Genomic DNA, 21,868 nt, shown 5'->3' with positions numbered 1-21,868 from the left:
ATTAAAGAAAATAAGAGCCAGATCAGTTATGTTGTTACCTCATTCCTCTCCATAATATATCTGTCACCACACAACATTTCTGGAATGTCTTCTGCAGCTTCAATTATAGTATACAAGAGAAACATTGGATATCGCGGTTGCATACTGTATTAGGTTGCTATCCATTTACCTAAATCCTGACACACCTGCTTTAATGGAAAAACCAAATGGGAGTCAATGTTGTAGGGTAACAGAAGTAGCACAGGGTGTAGCCAAAAATGTATTTATTTTATGAAACAAAGAAATGAAAATAAAATATTACCAATCAGTACCAAAATGAGGCTTTAATGAAGTCAGGACACTAATCAAATTACTTAAACTGGGCAAAGATTTTTTTTGTTCCTTTTGATCAGCTGGCTAACTGATCAAAAGAAACCGAACCCATTTCCCCATTCCCACATTCAAGGTGGATGAGGGAATCTGCCCTGATGTGCAGTTGTATTCTGCGGTGGGGACTCATCCAATGTCAGACCTACACTGATCAGCTCTGCAGCCAATTCAACACACATTCATTCAAGAGCAGTTGGTCCTTAGACTGACTGCTCTTGAATGCCAACGACCACTGATGGATCGAAATTTGTCTCTTCCCTGCTGAACTGGCCGAATTGCAATCCATCTATGGCCAGCTTTACCCTTCAGTCTTGTATAGGCTTACATGTACATAAAAGGCACTTAGTGGATGCGATTTGGGGACAACCCCCCAGTGGTCACTTTATTATCTACACCTATCTTATAGGATTTGGTGACCGATTCAATAGCATCATGAAAGATTTGCAGATTTATTATTCATCTTTCATAATCATTTGCTGATTCTAATATGATGTTGTGAACACATGTACTGATGTTTACAAAAAAGGAAACAAGCACAGGTAAAAAGAGGGGGAAAAAAAGATACTTACTGCGCAGAATCAAAATACTCCATGCATTTCTTCTTTTTGTTATAAGCAGCCACCCGGAATGGGACGATTTCAAGCGAGATCAGTCCGGGAGCCATGGTGAGGACTTTGGCTCCATGCGTAGGCTCATACAGATCCTTTCCATTTTCTGGGTGTGGCATTCCTGCAGGATCTCTCCCCACTATGTAAAAATTAGCACCTGCCACCATCCGTGCTCTGCAGTGCCACTGTACCTAGAGTGGACAAAGGATATTGTCAGGCAGTGTTCATTTGCAATAATACAAAATAATATTCCAACATTATTAAATACATTTTACCTGCATAGTACAGTGATTTCATTTCATACAACAGTATACAAAAAAAAGCAAATACACCCCATGTAAAATAGGATTTGTTTTACTCATCGTAAAATCCTTTTCTGTCATCCATGGACAGACACAGCCTTCACAAGTCTTGACATATGGGTTATGTTCCTGTTCATAGGAGAATACTAAGCAGAACATGTTAGATATTTAAATACATGTTAACTTAACAGAGTTGAACAGCCCCACCCAGGGGGCGGTCCCTACGGACATAACCCTCCTCCCTGCAGCCTCAGTTCGTAACAAGCAGTACAAACCTAAAAAGGAGGGATGGGTGCTGTGTCCATCCATGGACTACAGAGAAAAGGATTTTACGGTGAGTACAAAAAATCCTATTTTCTCTTTTCGTCCATGGATGGACACATCCTTCACAAGTCTTGACATATGGGACATCCCCAAGCAGTGTCAAAAAACGAGGGGTGGGGACAGTATCAATAAAAACAAACAACTTCAAACCAAAAGAAGCAGAGACCCTCATGGAGGAGTTGCAACTTTAAACAGCCGCCTGCAAAACCTTGCAGCCGAAGGAAGCATCTGAAGTTGCACTCACATCAACCTTGTAAAATTTGGAAAAGGTATGAACGGACGACCAAGTCGCTGCCTTAGACACCTGTGAGACAGAAGCTTGATGTCGGAAAGCCCAGGAAGCACCAATTGCCCTAGTTGATTGTGCTGTGACCGGAAAGGGGGGCGCCCGCCCCTTAAGAGCATAGTCTTGTATGACGGTCTGCCTGATCCACCGAGACGAGACCGCCAGTCCCTTTTGTGGACCAGATACCGTCACAAAAAGTGAGTCAGACCTCCAAAATGGAGCCGTAGCAGACAGGTACACCTGCAAAGCACGTACCACTTCTAAAGTATGTAGCACAACCTCTCTAGGATGCGCCGGCCGAAAGGCCGAAACCACCTTCGGAAGAAAGGAAGGTTGCGGACACAAACACCGCCTTATCCTTATGGAGGACCAAGTATGGCGACTTGCAAGACAAGGCTGCCAATTCAGAAACACGTCTGACAGATGTACTGGCCACTAAAAAGGCCACCATCTGAGATAGTGTCAAGAGAGGAATCTCTCTGATGTTTTCAAAGGGAGGTTCCTGAAGAACGGAGAGCACCAGATTCAAATCCCATGGAGAAAGAGGTGGTTTAATAGGGGGAAGTACATGACGAACCCCCTGCACAAAGGTACACACCAAGGAATGGGCCGCCAAAGGCCGTTGAAAGAACACAGCCAAGGCTGAAATCTGTCCCTTAATGGTGCGTAAGGCAAGTTTCTGATCTACTCCACGCTGTAAAAACAGCAGGACCCTGGAAACTGAATACGTCCATGGAGGCGACCCCATCTCTTCGCACATAGAGATGTAGGCCTTCCAAGTGTGATGGTAGATCTTCCTGGAAGACGACTTCCGTGCCCTCAACATAGTTGATGACCGAGTCGGAAAGACCTCGGTCCCTTAGTACCTGGATTTCAACAGCCATGCCGTTAAAGCCAGCGACTGTAAAGCAGGATGAATTATGGGACCTTGAGACAGAAGGTCCTCCCGCATTGGCAACCGCCAGGGTGCATCCACCACCAAGCGCACAAGATCGGCGTACCAAGGATGCCAGGGCCAATCTGGAGCGATTAGAATCTATGGGATCCCTTCGGCCTCCACTCTGCGGAGCAGCCGAGGAAGCAACTTCAGTGGGGGAAAGGCATAAATTAGCCGATACTGACCCCACGGGGCCACAAACGCGTCTGCCCAGGGATCTCTGGACCTGGCCACGAACCTCAACACTTTGCGGTTGAGGCAGGAGATCCATGTCCGGTGTGCCCTACCTCCTGCAAAGGAGTTGAAACACCTCCGGATGTAATGACCATTCCCCCTGGTCCAACATCTGGCGACTCAGGTAGTCTGCCTGCCAGTTTTCTACGCCCGGAATGTAGACGGCCGACATAGCTGACACACTTCTTTCCGCCCACCTTAGGATGTGAGCGACATCGGACGCTGCAGTCGAGCTCCGCGTTCTCCCCTGATGGTTGACATAAGCCACCGCCGTGGCGTTGTCCGACTGGATCCTGATTGGGCAACCTCCCCGACCACGAGGAGAAGCATAGCCTGATCACCCGAAGTTCCAGGACAGTGATCGGCAGACGGGATTCCTCTAGAGTCCAGCGACCCTGGGTGAGGCTGGCATCCGTTGTAATCACTGTCCACTGGAAGGGAAGAAACGACTTCCCGGACCGAGGAGCTGAGGATCTCAGCCACCAATTCAGAGAGACTCTGTGGCTTACCTGAATCTGGCGATGCAGAGATAACGGAGATTTGTTCCATTTGGACAGGATCTCCTTCTGTAACACTCGAGTGTGGAACTGAGCATACGGTACAGCCTCAAAAGGAGGCTAACCATCAGACCCAGGACCAAAAATGGGGAGATGACCATTTGCGGGATGCCAACAGCTTCACCGCTTCCAGGGGAAGAAAAACTCTTGCCTCCACGGAGTCCAGAATCAAACCCAGATATTCCAAACGCTGAGGCCCCGTACACATGACCGGATCGATCCGCTGGGATTGATCCGCGGATCAGTTCCAGCAGATAGATCCGGTCGTGTGTACGGCCTAGCGGACATTTTCAGGCGGATAAAAATCCAGCCGACGGATTCCCAGCGGATAAAAATTTCTTAGCATGCTAAGAAATCTATCCGCTGGAATCCAGTCCAGCGGACTGATCCGGTCGTCTGTACAGACTCACCGGATCAGTCCGTCCGCTCCCATCCCTCGCATGCGTCGTAATGATTCGATGCATGCGTGGAAGTATTTACCTTCCAGGGTCGCGCACGTCACCGCGGATGTATTCCGCGGGGATTTCGATCTGATGGTGTGTACAGCCATCAGATCCAAATCCGCCAGAGGATTTATCCGCTGGAAACGGTCCGGCGGACCGTTTCCAGCGGATATCCTCTCGTGTGTACAAGGCCTAAGTCGGTACCAGGACCGACTTCTGGATGTTTAACACCCACCCGAATTCTCGGAGGGTCTGGCTGGCTATAGACACATCCACCTCTAATTCTGAGCCAGAAGCTGCTCTCAGAAGAAGATCGTCTAAGTAGCCCATGATGGCAATGCCTCGCTGTCTCAGCAAAGCTGGAATCGGTGCGAGCACCTTGGTAAAAACTCTTGGTGCTGACGCTAGGCCAAAGGGAAGAGCCACAAACTGATAGTGGTCTTCGCCGATTGCAAAGCGCAGAAACCTCTGGTGTCCTGCGCAAATTGGGACATGCAGGACACCAAGGACGCCAGAAAGTCCCCCGGATGGAGCTCAGCCACCGCAGAGCGAATGGATTCCATGCGTAACTTCCGTACTCTCACAAAGGTATTTAGAACTTTGAGGTCCAAGATTGGACAGACCCTGTCCTTCTTCGGGACCACAAACAGATTTGAATAAAATCCCTGAAACCTCTCGTCCTGCGGTAAAATTACCCCGCAACTTAGCAAGTCTTGCACTGCCCCCAATAGGGCAGACCGACGAGCCGGGGGGAGAGGAAGATTTGAGGTAAAGAATCTGTTTGGTGGACAGGAAAGAAACTATCTTGTACCCCGAAGAGACCACCTCGCAGACCCACTGGTCTGAGAGCAGGGAGGTCCACCGAGCTGTGAACCTGCGAAGCCGTCCCCCCACCCATGAGTCGGGCAGGGGCAAAACTTCATGTGGTGGCGGATTTGGATGCCGGCTTGTTCAGCTTACGCACCCAGGGACGTTTCTGTCCCCCAGCTGAGCCTTTGTCGACCTGGGAGGGTCTACCTGTGGGCCCTGACTGACGAAAATACAGTTTCTGCGTAGGAAAAGAAGGACCTGGCTTGCGAGGCCGCTCCTTCCCCTTGGTGGACTGAGGGAGGAGAGTGCTCTTACCTCCAGTGACATCTTTAATAATGTCGTCCAGCGAGGTACCAAAAAGTCTCCCACCCTTGAAGGAGAAATCTGCCAGGGCTTTTTTGGATGCTTGGTCAGAAGACCAACATTTCAGCCAAATCAGGCGGTGCAACACCACCGCCAAAACAGAGGCTCTGGATATCAAGGGGGCTGCATACAGGGTAGCATCACAGACATATACAAGGCCCTGGACCAACTGGTCAGCCAGTCTAATAAATTCAGGAGGGAGCTGGTACTCATCCACAGTCTGGTGCAAAACCTTTGCCCATACAGTGAGTGTCTGAGACACCAAGGTTCCAGCCAAAATAGGACGCAATGCAGACCCCAGCATTATAAACATGGAGCGGATCAGCGATTCGGACCTCCTATCAGTATGATCCTTGAAAGCAGGGGTTCCTTCTATAGGGAGAGTGGTTACCTTATTTAACTGGGCAACCGGGGGGGTCAACTACCGGAGAAGCCCAATTTTTTCAAAAGGCTGTCCTCAAAAGGATAACGGACCGCCAGGCACTGAGGAACCACAAAGGACTTCTGCGGGGTTTCCCATTCCTTATCAATGAACTCATCAAAAAAGGACTAATAAGGAAAAACCTTTACAGAGCAGTCCGACTTGTGGGACCCAAAAAAGACTGAGCCCTCAGTGGATGCCTCAGCTGCACCATCACAGCACTGATAAGTGCACTAACAAGTGCCCTGTCCTGCACCGATCCAGGGGAGGGGTCTTCCTCACAAGGAAGGTCCTGGTCCACATCCTCTGACAACCTAGAACCGGGGTCCTGTGCCGCAGCCGAACCTGCGGGGGCGCTTTGTACCCCCCTTACGGACACATGCCACTTCCACCCTGGCAACCAATGTTTCCAGGACTGCCGTCAGTGTCAATGGGAACTGCAGGTGCAGGGGCACCGGTTGCCCCCTCTGGCTTGTTTGGGGAAGAAGGACCAGACACTGACTCCATAACATAGACAGCTCTCAGGGACCTATCCAAGACCTGAAAGTCCTTGCTGCGCTGACCGTGGGGTTACCCAGGGGACTCACCAACCCAGCAAGAGACTGCTCAGCGCCGCTGCCCGCCCTCTGTACACAGCGTGTGTTGTGAGGCAAAAGCTGTGAGGAAAAACTGTGAGGAACAGATCTGTGAGGAGAATTGTGCTGCGCGCCGTTCAGAAGCCAGCACTAGAGGCCAAAATCCCGACACCTCAGAGATAACAGGGCGCGACCACAATAAAATGGCCGACTGCAATAACAGCTGTGCCATAGCACGACCACAACAAAATGGCCACCAATGGGAAATCCCATTGTAAACAGCAGACTGCAAAAAAAAATGGCGCCGGTGCTGCAAAAATGGCGGTAAAATGCAGCGATGTGGATAAGCCCGAATGGGGTTTCCCTTTTTGAATGTGGTGCGGGTAACGCACACAGAATGCATATTTCTCGCACCACATTCTGGTGTGAACTTGCCCAAAAAAATCATAAAAAGGAACTTTGTCATATGGAAATGTATACATCTACCATGGCTTCAAATCCATTAAATTAAAATCTAGTGTTCCAGATTAAGTTCCAAGGATTAGAATCTTCAATCAGGGTGTGGTGTTTGCTTTGCTTTTGAGTGATGTCACCATGCCAATATCAAAAAAAATCTCTAAGGATCTCAAAGTTGTGGATGCCTTTAAGAAAAAAAAAAAGGAAAAAATGGCGCAAGAGATTTTTGGTGTTTTTCATATGAGACCGAGTAGGAAACACCTGGAAGAAAGTTTCCTTTGGGACTTGAAATAACCTGACGCTCTATAGGACTGAGATACACAAGTCAGAATGTTTGGGATGGTGGGGGTTATGTTTCCTTTAACCCTTGGTCAAGCTTTTTATTGTTCTTTTTTTGGTAGCACAAAATCTCCTCTGAATAGGATATGGCATGTGTCTCTTATTTACATATATTTTTTGAGTGGAGTTGTAAAGTGGAACTTCACTCTCACAATCAACACTGATTATTTTTAATCCTTATGCTGCTAGCATTAGTAAATAAATAGGAAAACATATCATATTTACGCGTTTTAAACTTTTTTTTACATTTCTTCAGTTACTTCCTGGTTTCTTGCCTAGGCAAATGATGCCATACATCCCAGCATTATTCAGGAGGGTAAAAAAGGGATTTTTAATAACAGCTTACCTGTAAAATCCTTTTCTTGGAGTACATCACGGGACACAGAGCAGCATAGCCATTACATATGGGTTATATAGTGTACCTTCAGGTGATGGACACTGGCACTCTCCGACAGGAAGTTCCCTCCCTATATAACCCCCACCCATAGTGGGAGTACCTCAGTTTTGTAGCAAGCAATATGCATCCCAAAAAATTCCCCATAAGAGGGGTGGGAGCTCTGTGTCCCGTGATGTACTCCAAGAAAAGGATTTTACAGGTAAGCGGTTATTAAAAATCCCTTTTTCTTTATCGTACATCACGGGACACAGAGAAGCATAGCCATTACATATGGGATGTCCTCAAGCAATGCCAAATGAGGGGAGGGAGACCAACCAGGTAGAAAAAAACAGCGGATGCCATTGGACAAGAGGATTCTATACTGCAGCCTGCAGAACCGCCTGCCTGAAGGCTGTATCAGCGTTCCTCCCAACGTCCCTTTGGTAAAATTTCGTAAACGTGTGGACAGACGACCAGGTCGCCGCTCTGCAGACCTGAGCCATAGAGACCTGGTGATACGCTGCCCAAGAGGCGCCCACTGCTCTCGTAGAATGAGCCTTTACCGATAAAGGCGGATCTTTCCCTTTCAGGCCATAGACCTGCACAATCAACTGTCTAATCCACTTGGAAATGGTGGATTTAGATGCTGCCTGACCCTTCTTGTGCCCTTCTGGCAAAATAAATAAAACGTTGGTCCTTCGAATCTGGGTCGTGGTTTTTAAATACATTTTAACCGCCCTGACTACATCTAAGGAATGCAGAAATCTCTCTTTCTCTGAAGAGGGTTTTGGAAAAACGTATGGAAGAATCAAATCTTGATTCAGGGGAAAACTAGATACTACCTTTGGAAGAAAAGACGGATGTGGACGTAGTACGACTCTGTCCTTATGTAGTACCAAATAGGGAGCCTTACATGACAAGGCTGCCAACTCCGACACTCTTCTGGTGGAGGACATAGCCACTAGAAAGACTAGTTTCCTAGTCAGCAAAACCAAAGGGATCTCGGATAAAAGCTCAAAAGGCTGTCTCTGTAAAGTTGATAGAACCAAATTTAGATCCCAAGGGTACAGGGGAGCTTTAATCGGAGGATTGACCCGTATAACCCCCTGTATAAATGACTTCACCAACGAGTGGGTAGCCAAAGGTCTCTGGAACAAAACCGACAAGGCCGAGACTTGCCCCTTGATTGTACTAACAGCCAGACCTTTATCCACCCCCAGCTGTAGAAACTCCAGAATTCTCCCAATAACATATTTGTGGGGATGCCACCCCTTAGCCTCACACCAGGCTATGTAGGCCTTCCACACTGTATAATATATTAGCCTGGAAACTGGTTTCCTGGCATTAATTAGAATGGAGATTACCTGACCAGAGAGGCCTCTTCCCCTGAGAATCAGGAATTCAGCAGCCAGGCCATCAAATTTAGAGCCTGTAAGGCAGGATGGAAGAACGGCCCTTGCGAGAGAAGGTCTGGATGCAGAGGGGGGGCCCAGGGCTCCTCTATTGACATCCTTACCATCAAGGAGTACCAAGGCCTCCGGGGCCAGGCCGGGGCCACTAGAATCGTTGGTTTGCACTCCACCTGGATCCTGCGAAGGAGCCGGGGTAGCATTCGTAACGGAGGAAAAGCATAAATTAGTGCAAACTGATGCCAAGGGCATACCAAGGCATCCGTCCCGCAAGCCAATGGATCCCTTGTTCGAGACACACACTTGACTACCTTTGTGTTGAACCTGGACGCCATGATGTCTACCTCTGGAGACCCCCACCTCTAGGAGATGTCATGAACACCTCGAGATGGAGGGACCATTCCCCTGGGGACATCTGTTGGCGGCTGAGGAAGTCCGCCTGCCAATTGTCCACCCCGGGGATAAAAATTGCCGAAAAGCAGGGGACATGGGTCTCTGCCCAAGAGAAGATCTGGTCCACCTCTCTCTGGGCTGCCCGACTCCTGGTGCCGCACTGGTGGTTTGCATAGGACAGGGTTATGGGAAGATCCAATGCCTGGACCTTCTTGTCCCAGGCCATCAGAATTGCTCTCTGCAACTTTCGAGAGTGAATCTGGGCGTAGGGCACCGCCTCGAAGGTGGCCACTAGCTTGCCCAACAGGCGCATACAGAGGCGAATGGTTGGCCTTGTGCTGCTCAGAACTACCTGGATCAATTCCTTTATTGAATCTACCCTTGTTTGGGGTAGGAAGATCTTCTGATGCATTGTATCTAGGATCAAAACGAGATATTCCAACCTTCTCGTTGGTTGTAAGGCTGACTTGTCTTGGTTTAGAATCCAGCCAAGGGACTCCAAATACTGTACCACCAAGAGTACTGCCCGATTTAGGCTGGCTGCTGAGTGATCGACCACCAAAAGGTCGTCCAGGTAAGCCATGACCAAGATACCTTGTGCCCTTAGGTTGGCCAACACAGGGGCCAGAATCTTTGTGAAGACTCGGAGAGCCGTGGCTAGCCCGAATGGAAGGGCCACAAACTGATAATGCTGATGGTTTAAAGCAAACCGAAGGAACCTGTAATGCCCGGGATAAATCGGAACTCTTCCCCTTGTAGGGCGGCCGCTACTGAGCGAATTGATTCCATTCGGAAGGAGTGGATTCTTAAGAAACGGTTTAATGACTTCAGATCCAATATCGGCCTGACATCGTCGTTTGGCTTCGGGACGATGAACAGATTTGAATAAAATCCTTGTCCGTGTTCCCGAGCTGGCACTTCCATAATCACCCCTTGAGTCAGGAGGCGATCTAGGACTGTTAAAAGCGAAACTATTTTTAGTGGATCGCCCAGTAGGCTTGACACCTGAAAGTGAGGAGGAGGGAACTCCCGAAACTCCAGCTTGTATCCCTGAGCCACTGAGGACAGAACCCACTGGTCGGAAATTCTGGCCTCCCAAAGCCCTGAGAAAAAGCGGAGAGTGGGGGCGCCTCTTCATAAGGTCGACTTAGAGGCAGCTTTAGCTGGTTTGCGAGACCACGGTCTCTTGTTACCTGAAGCCTGCCCTTGCGACCTGTTTGAGGATGTACGTCCAGGAGGTCGTCGATACTGCCTAGAGGATGAGGGCCCTGGGACTGGAGAGGCTGGGCGTTTGAAGGAGGGTCCCTGAGACCTTCTTTTAACAGGCAAGAGGGTGCTTTGCCACTGGAGATCTTCTGTATGTATTTGTCCAGATCATCTCCAAACAATCTTTCTCCCTGAAAGGAGAAACCAGTTAAGAGTTTTTTGCAGGGAGTTCTTTAACCACAAAAGTCTTCTCATGTGAACCAAAAATAGAGATAGACGGGAAGCTTGCTGGATGGAAACTTTAATAGCATCCACTGCAAAACACAGGGCTCTAGGCAGATTGGCCAAGTCTTGAGCCTGCTGCGCTGGAAGGTCCTTCAAAGCCTGCTTGGCCTGGTCCTTCAATGCCTGGCACACCCCTATGGCGGCTACGGCTGGTTGAACCACCGCCCCTGCTGTGGCAAAGGAGGCTTTCAGCAGGGTTTCAAGTCTTTTATCGACTGGATCCTTGAACATATGGATATTGTCCACAGGACAAGTTAAAGCCTTATTAACGAAATGGCTGCGTCCACTGTAGGGACAACCCACTTCTTTGAAAACCCCTCTTCCAAGGGGTACAGAATCGAGAACCTTTTAGGAGGAAGAAAAATCCTATCTGGTCTCGCCCAATCCTGAAAAAATCAGGTCCTTCAATAAAGGATGGACCGGGAAAACCGAGTTGGACTGAGGTGCTTTCAAGGAACCTAGGGAGGATACGGAAGCCTGAGGCTCAGGCAGGGGCAACCTAAATGCAGACCGTACCATGTCCGCTAGGGTCTGGATCCATAGCTTTTCCGCATGGGAAGCTGAAAAAGGTTCCTCTATTGTTGACTCCTCCGAACCTTGCTCCAAGCGGTCGTCCGCTTGATTCCCTGGAAATTCCAATTCCTCTGGGGAAAGGACTTCCTCGTCTGGGGACTCAAACCTAGGGGACGGGGACCTAACCCGTTTTCTCCCAGGTAATGAGGATGCAATCAAAGTCGCTATCCTCTGTTCCAATCCACCCAAGGTGGAGGCTAACATCTCCTCCGTAACAAAGGTAGGAGTTGGTTGGGTAGGGCCAGCCGTAGCACCTAGCAACCCTGATGGCTCACCTGGGGCAATGACCTCTGGTCTGTCCGGGGAGGAAGGCACACCTAAAGCCTGGCCAAGATCCTCAGAGTCCGATGGGGAACCCCTCTGCTTCTTTGTACCTTTAGCATTTTTGGTGTTTCCCGTGCCTTTAGGAGCCATGATACAAACCCAAGGTACTCCACTGTAACACAACTGACTGTTAATGCTGGAAGAAAAAACACACCAATTTAAATGTGCCACTATAATAGGCTAGGATAATGTTAGAAAAATCTAAACTTTCCCAAACCTAAATCAAGATATGTAATACAGTGCCCCAAGGGCTTGTAACTCACAACAAATGAGCTAAGTATTACCCCCCTGAAACGCTGGTCTAGTATAGAGCAGTGGGTTAAATTCTCAAGCTGCTGCTAAGTACACCGGCTTAGGGTTAAATGTATTGAGCCATAGGCTCTAGTATGGGTGTGTACTCAAAATTGGCCACCGGGTGTCACTCTCTTCCAGAAGGACCTAGGCATACAAAACCCTGTGCTGTCCGTGCAGCTAGACAGCGCCGCTTCTCCGTGTCCCACGGCGATCTCGCTCGACTGACAGCCTGATATAGGCTTCAGAGCAGAGGAGAAGGACCGCCCCAACGTCTGCCCGCCCCCCCACGCAGCGTCGCCGCGCCTATTTACAGCGCGTGCGCCCCTGACGCTGCTGGAGGAAGCAGGAAGTCCTGGAGAGACACATGGAGCTGCTGGGGAGAGAGACATCCGAACAGGCTCTGGGAAACATGTATACACCGCTTCCGAACCCGGATGGGAAGTCCTCCATTTACTTCACAAGTAAGGGAAATATCAGGACTTTTCCTTCCTAACCTTATGGCAGTGCAGCAGCTTCCTAGACCAGCCAGGGGAGAACACACATGGGTATCTAGAACCATCCGGTCACATTAGACTTTGTGGAGTGATTTGCCCATGCACAGAGGCATGTAGTGGGCTAGACCCAGAGTCCCCTGTGGAGAGCTCACTGACACACCAAGTTCCGTGAGCCCCCCGCTTACCTTCTCCCCGTCGCAGGGTATTGCTGTGCAAGAGGCCCAATCTTTCCCCTTCACCGGGGGTATGGTCATAGACCTTCAGGGACCGGGGTCCAAAATAGGAACACCACACTCCTGGACCTATAGAGCACTACTGGCAACAGGTATTGCTTGGTTGTAAAAAGAACCAGTCCTGGAACCCAGAGTCCAGCCCTCCTAAAGGAGAGGTGTTATAGGCAAAACCCCATCCATGAACTGGGGCCCAGGTACCGACCACTTTGGCTATGAAGCACCTTGGTCGGATCCGGTCAGCCTGCCCTGGTCCCAAGGACAACTATAGGCAGAGCTTCTTCAACGTGCACCAAGACACTGGCGAAAAAACTGAGGTACTCCTACTATGGGTGGGGGTTATATAGGGAGGGAACTCCCTGTCGGAGAGTGCCAGTGTCCATCACCTGAAGGTACACTATATAACCCATATGTAATGGCTATGCTGCTCTGTGTCCCGTGATGTACGATAAAGAAATAGTAGAAGGATGTTTCCCAGCTAAGCACACTCTCCTGCATGCATACCTAAGCTAAGCACAGATGGATTTCAGGAAGTAAATGCTACATGAATCATTTGCCCTTACTCAAGATGGCAATGGCCAGAAATGCTAGGGCAGTGGTTCTCAACCTGGGGTCCTGGGGTCAAATTACGATTTTCCAGGGGTCACTGAATCCTGGGCTGTTCCTGAAGCCTGCAGCACTCACAGCCTTTTCGCAGCCAACCACACCCAGCTGGGCTATTCCTGGAGCCCTCGGCCGCCCATTCAATTCACTACATGGTGTGGGGCAGAGACTAGAGGTCAGCTGACAGGTGAGAAATGTGAAGTGGGAGGGGCTGGAGGAGACTATCTCCTGATTTCGGCATAGGTGTCACTGCTGCGAGACACCACAGAGCTGGGGACACATTGAGCAACACTACCTGTGATTGCCATTTAAAGTCCCCACTACAGTTCTCAGATCAGCAGATCTTGATCAAGAGCACCTAAGCTGGCTGATCAGAACTCCCCACCAGCACTGCCACTCATCCCAACTCCCTGCCAGCACTGTCACTCATCCCAACTCCCCGCCAGTACTCCCACTCATCCCAACTCCCCGCCACCATTGCCACACATCCCAACTCCCTGCCAGCACTGCCACTCATCCCAACTCCCCGCCACCGTTGCCACTCATCCCAACTCCCCGCCACCGTTGCCACTCATCCCAACTCCCCCATCATTATTGCCACTTATCCAAACTCCTGGGCAGCACTGCCACTCATCCCAACTCCCCGCCACCATTGCCACTCATCCCAATTCCCCACCATTATTGTCACTTATCCAAACTCCCGGGCAGCACTGCCACTCATCCCAACTCCCCGCCACCATTGCCACTCATCCCACTTCCCCACCATTATTGCCACTCACTCCAACTCCCCGCCAGCACTGCCACTCATCCCAACTCCCCGGCCAGCACTGCCACTCATCCCAACTCCCCGGCCAGCACTGCCACTCATCCCAACTCCCCGGCCAGCACTGCCACTCATCCCAACTCCCCGGCCAGCACTGCCACTCATCCCAACTCCCCGGCCAGCACTGCCACTCATCCCAACTCCCCGGCCAGCACTGCCACTCATCCCAACTCCCCGGCCAGCACTGCCACTCATCCCAACTCCCCGGCCAGCACTGCCACTCATCCCAACTCCCCGGCCAGCACTGCCACTCATCCCAACTCCCCGGCCAGCACTGCCACTCATCCCAACTCCCCGGCTAGCACTGCCACTCATCCCAACTCCCCGGCCAGCACTGCCACTCATCCCAACTCCCCGGCCAGCACTGCCACTCATCCCAACTCCCCGGCCAGCACTGCCACTCATCCCAACTCCCCGGCCAGCACTGCCACTCATCCCAACTCCCCGGCCAGCACTGCCACTCATTCCAACTCCCCGGCCAGCACTGCCACTCATTCCAACCCCCCCCAAAGGAGTAAGAAAAGGAATACAAATAGAGAATACCTGGAACTGGAAGGGAGAGGAAAAGAGGGGGAGAAACAAAGAAAAAAGGGAGAGAAAGAACAGGAAAGATGGCTACCGAAAGGGATGGGGGGGAATAAAACAAGAAATTAAGATAGAGAGATAAAAGGAGAGAGTGGTATATCCTAAAATGTACCATAAGGGGTTTTAATACTGTACGAGTGGAAGGGACTCAAGGAGCCCTAAATGTCTGTGGGTTAGGGGCTCAAATTACTTGTCTTGCCTTGGGTGCTGACGACCCACGAAAATTCTACAGTTAGGGGTCATGGCACTAGAAAGGTTGAGAACCACTGTGCTAGGGGTTTTTTTTCAAAGTGATTTCTCAGCAAAATAAAGCATAGAGACATGGATGGATGGGGAAGTTTGCTTTGAATATTGAAAAAGAATAGTGTTTTTAATTTGATGCAGTAAACATCTGCTATTCTAAGGGAGGTTTACTGAGACACACAATCTTTTTGCCCATGCTCCCCCTGGTATCTGGTGGTAACAGTGGTTGATACTAGAGTAAAGCCCTGTACACACGATCGGATATCTGATGGAATCTAATCCGATGAAGCCGACTTTCATCAGTCTTGCCTACACACCATCGGTCAAAACTCAGATCGTGTCCAAATGCGGTGACGTAAAACACTACGACGCGCTGAGAAAAATGAAGTTCAATGCTTTCGAGCATGCGTCGACTTGATTCTGAGCATGCATGGATTTTTGACCGATGGACTTTTTTATCAATAGGAAAAATTTAAAACAGGTTCTATTTTTTTTCACCGATGGGAAAAAAAAAACGATGGGGCCCACACACGATCGGTTCGTCCGATAAAAACGGTCCATCCGTCTGTTTTCATCGGACAAACCGATCGTGTGTACAGGGCTTAAGTATATTCTCTTAACAATGAAGCTCTGATCCTGTGCTGTGTCTACAGTGAGGAAAAGTTTACCTCACAAAACGTGTTACTGTTTTTCAGGAGAACTTTCATTTGGCAATCAGGAAACTCAGTAAATCAGGAAACAAGTAATCTTCTCTTGACTTAGTAGAGGACACTATTGAATAGGCCACAACTCTGCACCACCTACAAGGTCTTTGACATAACTCTAGCAAGGTTTCATTGTACACAACATACACTGCTGTTTTATGAAGTTGAAACTGTTCATACTTTGCAACAATCCATGTACGGAATATAGTCTGCCTTACAGATCAAGATTGTGTATTCATATAACAGAAGCAAAACGACAATGTGCAGAGATAACTCGAAATAGTCAAATTCTGGAGGAAACAGACAGTGAAGGAGTTAAACATCAGGTTTCACACAAACAAAGTGCATGTTGGGAGACAAATTTAGTTAGGTCTTTAAAAGTATTTTTGTACAATTGTGAAATTGGCAGGAGACTCCCCTGATGCTTAGCTCTTAAAAGCCAGTTGTCTCCAAATTGTTGTTGGGTAGGAGAGATGTTTGGCCTTCGAACCGAGTCTTAATAGAAAACAATTTCTTTAAACTGCATAAACATTCTGCCCGACATATTTTTGCCAAAAACCTTATCAGAGCAATAAAAATAAATCATGCTGGAAATTCAACGCAAATGGTGCAGTATGTTCCATGGATGTAAACCTCAGAAACTCCTGTTCTTTTGGCTGAGAACTAGCAAAGTCTGTAAAAATGGTACTTCTGTACAATGCTAAACTAATAAAATAAGACGTGCTAAAAACCTGCACAGCTTAAAGTGGACGGGTGTCTGGCTAGCAGAAAGTGCGAGTGTACCAGCAGCAACTTTCAGCTGACCACATCAAATATAAGCATATGATCTTTCACCCAACATGCCCCTAACCAAGCATCTAGGTGACTTCATACAGAAGACAAAGTTAAAGGCATTCATCTTTATGCTAACAAAACAGAAAAAATGTTCAATCAGATGCAAATCAGCAAATCTGGAGTACATCAAATATGTATTTTTTGAGGCATTACTAAAAGAAGCCTATAGAAACTACTGCACCTACCCACAAATAGAGCAAACAAGCAGGCATGATCCAATCTCCATCACACAAAATAATATGGCTGTGTCAATAAATATAAATGTGGGAGAATTTGGCTACAGACAGTCTTAATGTTGGTTTATCTTGGGAAAAACAAGAGTCATTTGACAAAGTTTTCAAACCAGACGACTGCTTTCTTTTCAGAGAATGGTTGGCTCAGGTCAGTCTTTAGCAACCTGCAGATTTGGTGCTACTGTTTTTTAACAGGACCTGCTAAGGGCACTATCAAGGCTTTACTAGAGGCCAACACTTTAAAGCGGATTTACTAAAGAAGTTAAGAACCCTTACTGAACAAAATTTTAAATATTCACTCCAATTACAGTGCCTAGAAAAATTATTCATACCCCTTGAAATTTTCCAGATTTTGTCATGTTACAGCCAAAAACATAAAATGTGTAGTATTGGGATTTTATGTAATAGACCAACACAAAGTGGCACATAATTGTGAAGTGAAAGGAAAATGATAAATGGTTTTCAATTTTTTTTTACAAATAAATATCTGAAAAGTGTACCGCCAACTAAAATCTAGTGGAACCAATTGCCTTCAGAAGTCACCTGATTGTGAAAGTCAAGGAACACACCAGACAGGTCAGGGATAAAGTTGTGGAGAAGTTTAAAGCAGGGTTAGGTTATAAAAAAAGGCACCGCAAACATGTGGAACGAGGTGCTCTGGTCACATGAGACCAAAAGTGAACTTTTTGGCCTGAAAGAAAAACTATGTGTGGCAGAAAACTAACACTGCACATCACCATGAACACACCATCCCCACCGTGAAACATGGTGGTGGCAGCATTATGTTGTGGGGATGCTTTTCTTCAGCAGGGACAGGGAAGCTGGTCATAGTAGATGGGAAGATGGATGGCGCCAAATACAGGGCAATCTTAGAAGAAAATCTGTTAGAGTCTGCAAAAGACTTGAGACTGGGGCGGATGTTCACCTTCCAGCAGAACAATGACCCTAAACATACAGTCAGAGCTACAATGGAATGGTTTCGATCAAAGCATATTCATATTGTTAGAATGGCCCAATCAAAATCCAGCCCTAAATCCAATTGAAAATCTGTGGTAAGACTTGAAAATTGCTGTTCACAGACACTCGTCAACCAATCTGACAGAGCTTGAGCTATTTTGCAAAGAAGAATGGGCAAAAATGTCACGCTCTAGATGTGTAAACCTGGTAGAGACATACTCAGACTTGCAGCTGCAATTGCAACCAAAAGGTGTTCTACCAATTATTGATTCAGGGGGGCTGAATACAAAATGCACCCCACGCTTTTTACATATTTGTAAAAAACTAAAAAAGAAGAAAATCATTTATCGTTTTCCTCTTACTTGACAATAATATGCCACTTTGTGTTGGTCTATTACTTAAAATCCCAATACTACACATTTATGTTTTTGGCTGCAACATGAAAAAATGTGGAAAATTTCAAGGGGTATGAATAGTTTTACAAAACTCTGCATCTAATCATGAAATGCATCTGCAGATGATTGCGTATTTAACTGCTTGCCGACCAGCCGCCGCAGTTATACGCAGTTATCCCCCTGCGCGAGAGCCCGTAGCTATACGTCGGCTCTCGCGCAGGCCACTAGGGGCGCGCGCACGCCCCCGACTCCCGTGCGCGTGCCCGGTGGACGCGATCCCTGCCGTGCACACTCGATCACTCGTTACAGAGCGAGGACCGGGAGCTGTGTGTGTAAACACACAGCCCCCGGGCCTGTCAGGGAGAGAAATGCTGATCTTCTGTTCATACAATGTATGAACAGAAGATCAGTCATTTCCCCATGTCAGTCCACCCCCCCTACAGTTAGAACACACCCAGGGAACATACTTAACCCCTTACCCGCCCCTAGTGTTAACCCCTTCACTGCCAGTGGCATTTTTATAGTAATCCAATGCATTTTTATAGCACTGATCGCTATAAAAATGCCAATGGTCCCAAAAATGTGTCAAAAGTGTCCGCCAGAATGTTGCAGTACCGAAAAAAAAACGCTGATCGCCCGCCATTACTAGTAAAAAAAAAATATTAATAAAAATGCCATAAAAATACCCCCTATTTTGTAAATGCAATAACTTTTGCGCAAACCAATCAATGAACGCTTATTGCAAGTTTTTTTTTACGAAAAATATGTAGAAGAATACGTATCTGCCTAAACTGAGGAAATTTTTTTTTTTTTAATATATATTTTTGGGGGATATTTATTATAGTAAAAAGTTAAAAATATTCATTATTTTCAAAATTGTTGGTCTATTTTTGTTTATAGCGCAAAAACTAAAAACCGCAGAGGTGATCAAATACCACCAAAAGAAAGCTCTATTTGTGGGGAAAAAAGGACGCCTATTTTGTTTGGGAGCCACGTCGCACGACCGCGCAATTGTCAGTTAAAGCGACGCAGTGCCGAATCGCAAAAAGTGCTCTGGTCTTTGACCAGCAATATAGTCCTGGGGTTAAGTGGTTAAAGTGATCAGGAAGTTGCTATTCACAAGACTGAACAAACACAATATTAAAATGTTTTCAATAAAAAATTCTCAATTCGGGTCAAAAGCTTACAAAGCTCTTAAAATATGCAACTTGAGCTATCATTTAGAATGCATGACTACAGTGTTTTATTCAGCAAAATAACCCAAATATCTTTGATAGTGTTAGGCAGAAAACTGTGGGTTACAATAAAAATGGCAATGGGGAATATAACCGCACTGTTAGGGGGTAAAAAAAAAAAAAAGTCCCCCTAGTTATTCATCCTGTGAAATAACCACTCCACCCACCCACCTTCCCCATTTGTTCATTTCCTCAAGTCCAATTCTTTATTTTATTTTTGGAAAAAATGTGAAAAACTGATGGAAATTAGGCTCTACCTCAGAAATAGTTGTAATTTGAAACAAGTTCAATCACGGTTTTCAGACAGTAGGGGTACACTGCTCATGGGTTATATGTTTTTTCAGGGTTCAGCACAAAGAGCCGATTAGTAAGACAGCACCCTAGAACTTTTACAAAGTCTGTCTTCTTGCTATTGATAATACAGGATCTTACTCCTCCAGCTGGATATAATATTTATTGTATTTTTTTTTTTTTTACTTGGGAGGGTGCATGTGATCAGCACAGGGCCAATCAGTACTGTCCAGACAGAGGATCGGGGGTCCTGCAGCCTCATAGGACAGACAGAAAATCTGTAAGGTGAACTTACACTGGACCCCCTTCCCTATCGCACCTGGCCCCACTAACCTGGTGTCCAGCAATCACCCGCTCTGACAGATTGTATAGCCGCTTTATCAGTCCGGGGGTTTCAAATCCTAGCGGCTTTCTCTCCTCTTTGCCTGCAGTGACAGGACGGGCAACGCGGGTTCCGATTGGTTGGCACCGTCCATGTGACGACACCGACCAATTAGAATGCTCTTCTACATACCTCCTTACAGATTTTTCTGTAAAAGGTGAACTTGCCCTTTACGTTGCATGCAAAATGCCCAACATTACTATAATTTAAGTTGAGGAAACATCCCATTATATCTTACATTTACTCATAATACTTTGCATTCCATATTTTGTCCAAATTGTAAAGCATTCCAAGTCATAAAGTGATGGTTTTGACTGACTGCAAGGAGATGGGATGGCAAATGCCCAGTGTGAGAGAAATCATTGGATACCTCCTATATACACTAAATGGCTTGGATGGGGTTTCTCCCCTGCCGAACAGTGACTAAATATCATTAGATGCAGTTATTGTTTGGTCAAAAATATTCTGCCCGGGTCCTACGACTTTCAGATCAAAGTTTGACAAACCTGGTGGTGGGACAGGGCCAAACACAGCTTGAATATAAGCCATGTGTGACCAGCATTAAGACATAAGACTTCAGCTGACTGACACTGCTCAGACAAAGTAAGGCTGAATGAAGAAAACAAAACATTTTATAAGTAAGCCTGTACCATTATAATAATGACTTCATATTTAAATTATTGCATAAGCTCATCAGCGCATAGTTTTCTTTATTATTATACAGGCACATTGACAGTTTTCATACTAGTCATTGATAACGTCTTGTTACTATCAGTCTATAATTGATTGCACTTTGAAATCTGCAGTAACTACCCAAGCCAAGAGATACAAAAAAGGCAATTTTCCAAACTGTGAATACAAGTAAGAGATCACTATTCCTCTGCTGAATTGTAGGAGATGTTAACACTGCTACGCAACAATGGACACTTAATATATCAACACAGCACAAGTGTCCAATACAGACAAGACATAAAGCCTACACCTTTAATAGTCAAGGCAACAATCTGCAGAAAAGACATGTGTGATAGCTATTCAGGATAGTTTGGTACAGCCAAGGTTAACAGAAAGCTGGTCTGTAAATAATTTGCTTTTATAGAAAAATGGTATAATGTCTTCTCTACGACCCAAAGAAAATGATTAAAGGGAGGGATGGGTTTTATATTATTGTTATTATTTGGCACAAGAGGCAATGCTGGTGAGCCATTGTCTGAAGTCATTGGAAAAACAGCAAGCAGTGAGGGATTTTGTTTTTCATTATTTTTCCCCAAAGATGACGCAGAGAAGTTAAGGATATGATTGTCTTCAAACTCAAGAGAAATGTTTGCCTTTTACTTTGCAATTGACTTTACAGTACTCAGACAAATGCTTTAAAACAGACAAAACTTGCAGGGTTCCCACGGGTCCCTGTTAAATTTAAACTAGCTTTATACCCTCAAGGTTTTGGCTACACCCCAGACATTAAAACTTTTATGCAGTGATATCATCTCCACTATCTAAGATTGTTGTATATTGGCCAGGCCGGAGCAATAAAAGGGTGGCAAAAAAAGGCTTTTACTCAGATATCACACTATCCTTTTGAGAGATAAAAAGAGAATAGGGGGACCTTTATCATAAAAAAAAACTGATTTACAAATAGCACCATTATCATAACACAATAATACATGAATTATAAGGGAGTGTATCGTGGTTTTGAGCATATGTTCTTTGTGTGATCAGGGATACAAAAAATATATATATATTTTTCTGTCAGGTAAATACTAAACATTGTAAAAAACTAAGCTGCACATTAAATAATCTAGTGGACCCAGTACTATTGAAATTAATCAATGGCATACAAGGTAGCTCTGAGTAAATAAAATGAATAACAAAATCAAATGGTATCAAAAAACCCCTGTCTTCAAACTTTCTGCGCCAGACTAATGACAGGAATACACGATAAGAATATGGGCCGAAAATCTCCACTCTTCGAACGATC

General features: G+C 46.6%; 1 protein-coding gene across 1 annotated transcript in view; it reads right to left on the bottom strand.

Annotated features, from left to right (window-relative positions):
* Positions 1-21,868, bottom strand: part of PAPSS1 (3'-phosphoadenosine 5'-phosphosulfate synthase 1) — a 155,741-nt gene that overhangs the window by 1,980 nt on the left and 131,893 nt on the right. Inside the window, exon 11 of the mRNA XM_040329653.1 lies at positions 939-1,168. Coding sequence (XP_040185587.1) covers positions 939-1,168 — 230 coding nt within the window. The remainder of the gene's footprint in view (positions 1-938; positions 1,169-21,868) is intronic.

The sequence above is a fragment of the Rana temporaria genome, chromosome 1, assembly GCF_905171775.1.
Source record: "Rana temporaria chromosome 1, aRanTem1.1, whole genome shotgun sequence".
Classification (NCBI taxonomy): domain Eukaryota; kingdom Metazoa; phylum Chordata; class Amphibia; order Anura; family Ranidae; genus Rana; species Rana temporaria.
Note: the sequence above shows the minus strand (reverse complement) of the source record. Positions and strands in the feature narration are given on the sequence as shown.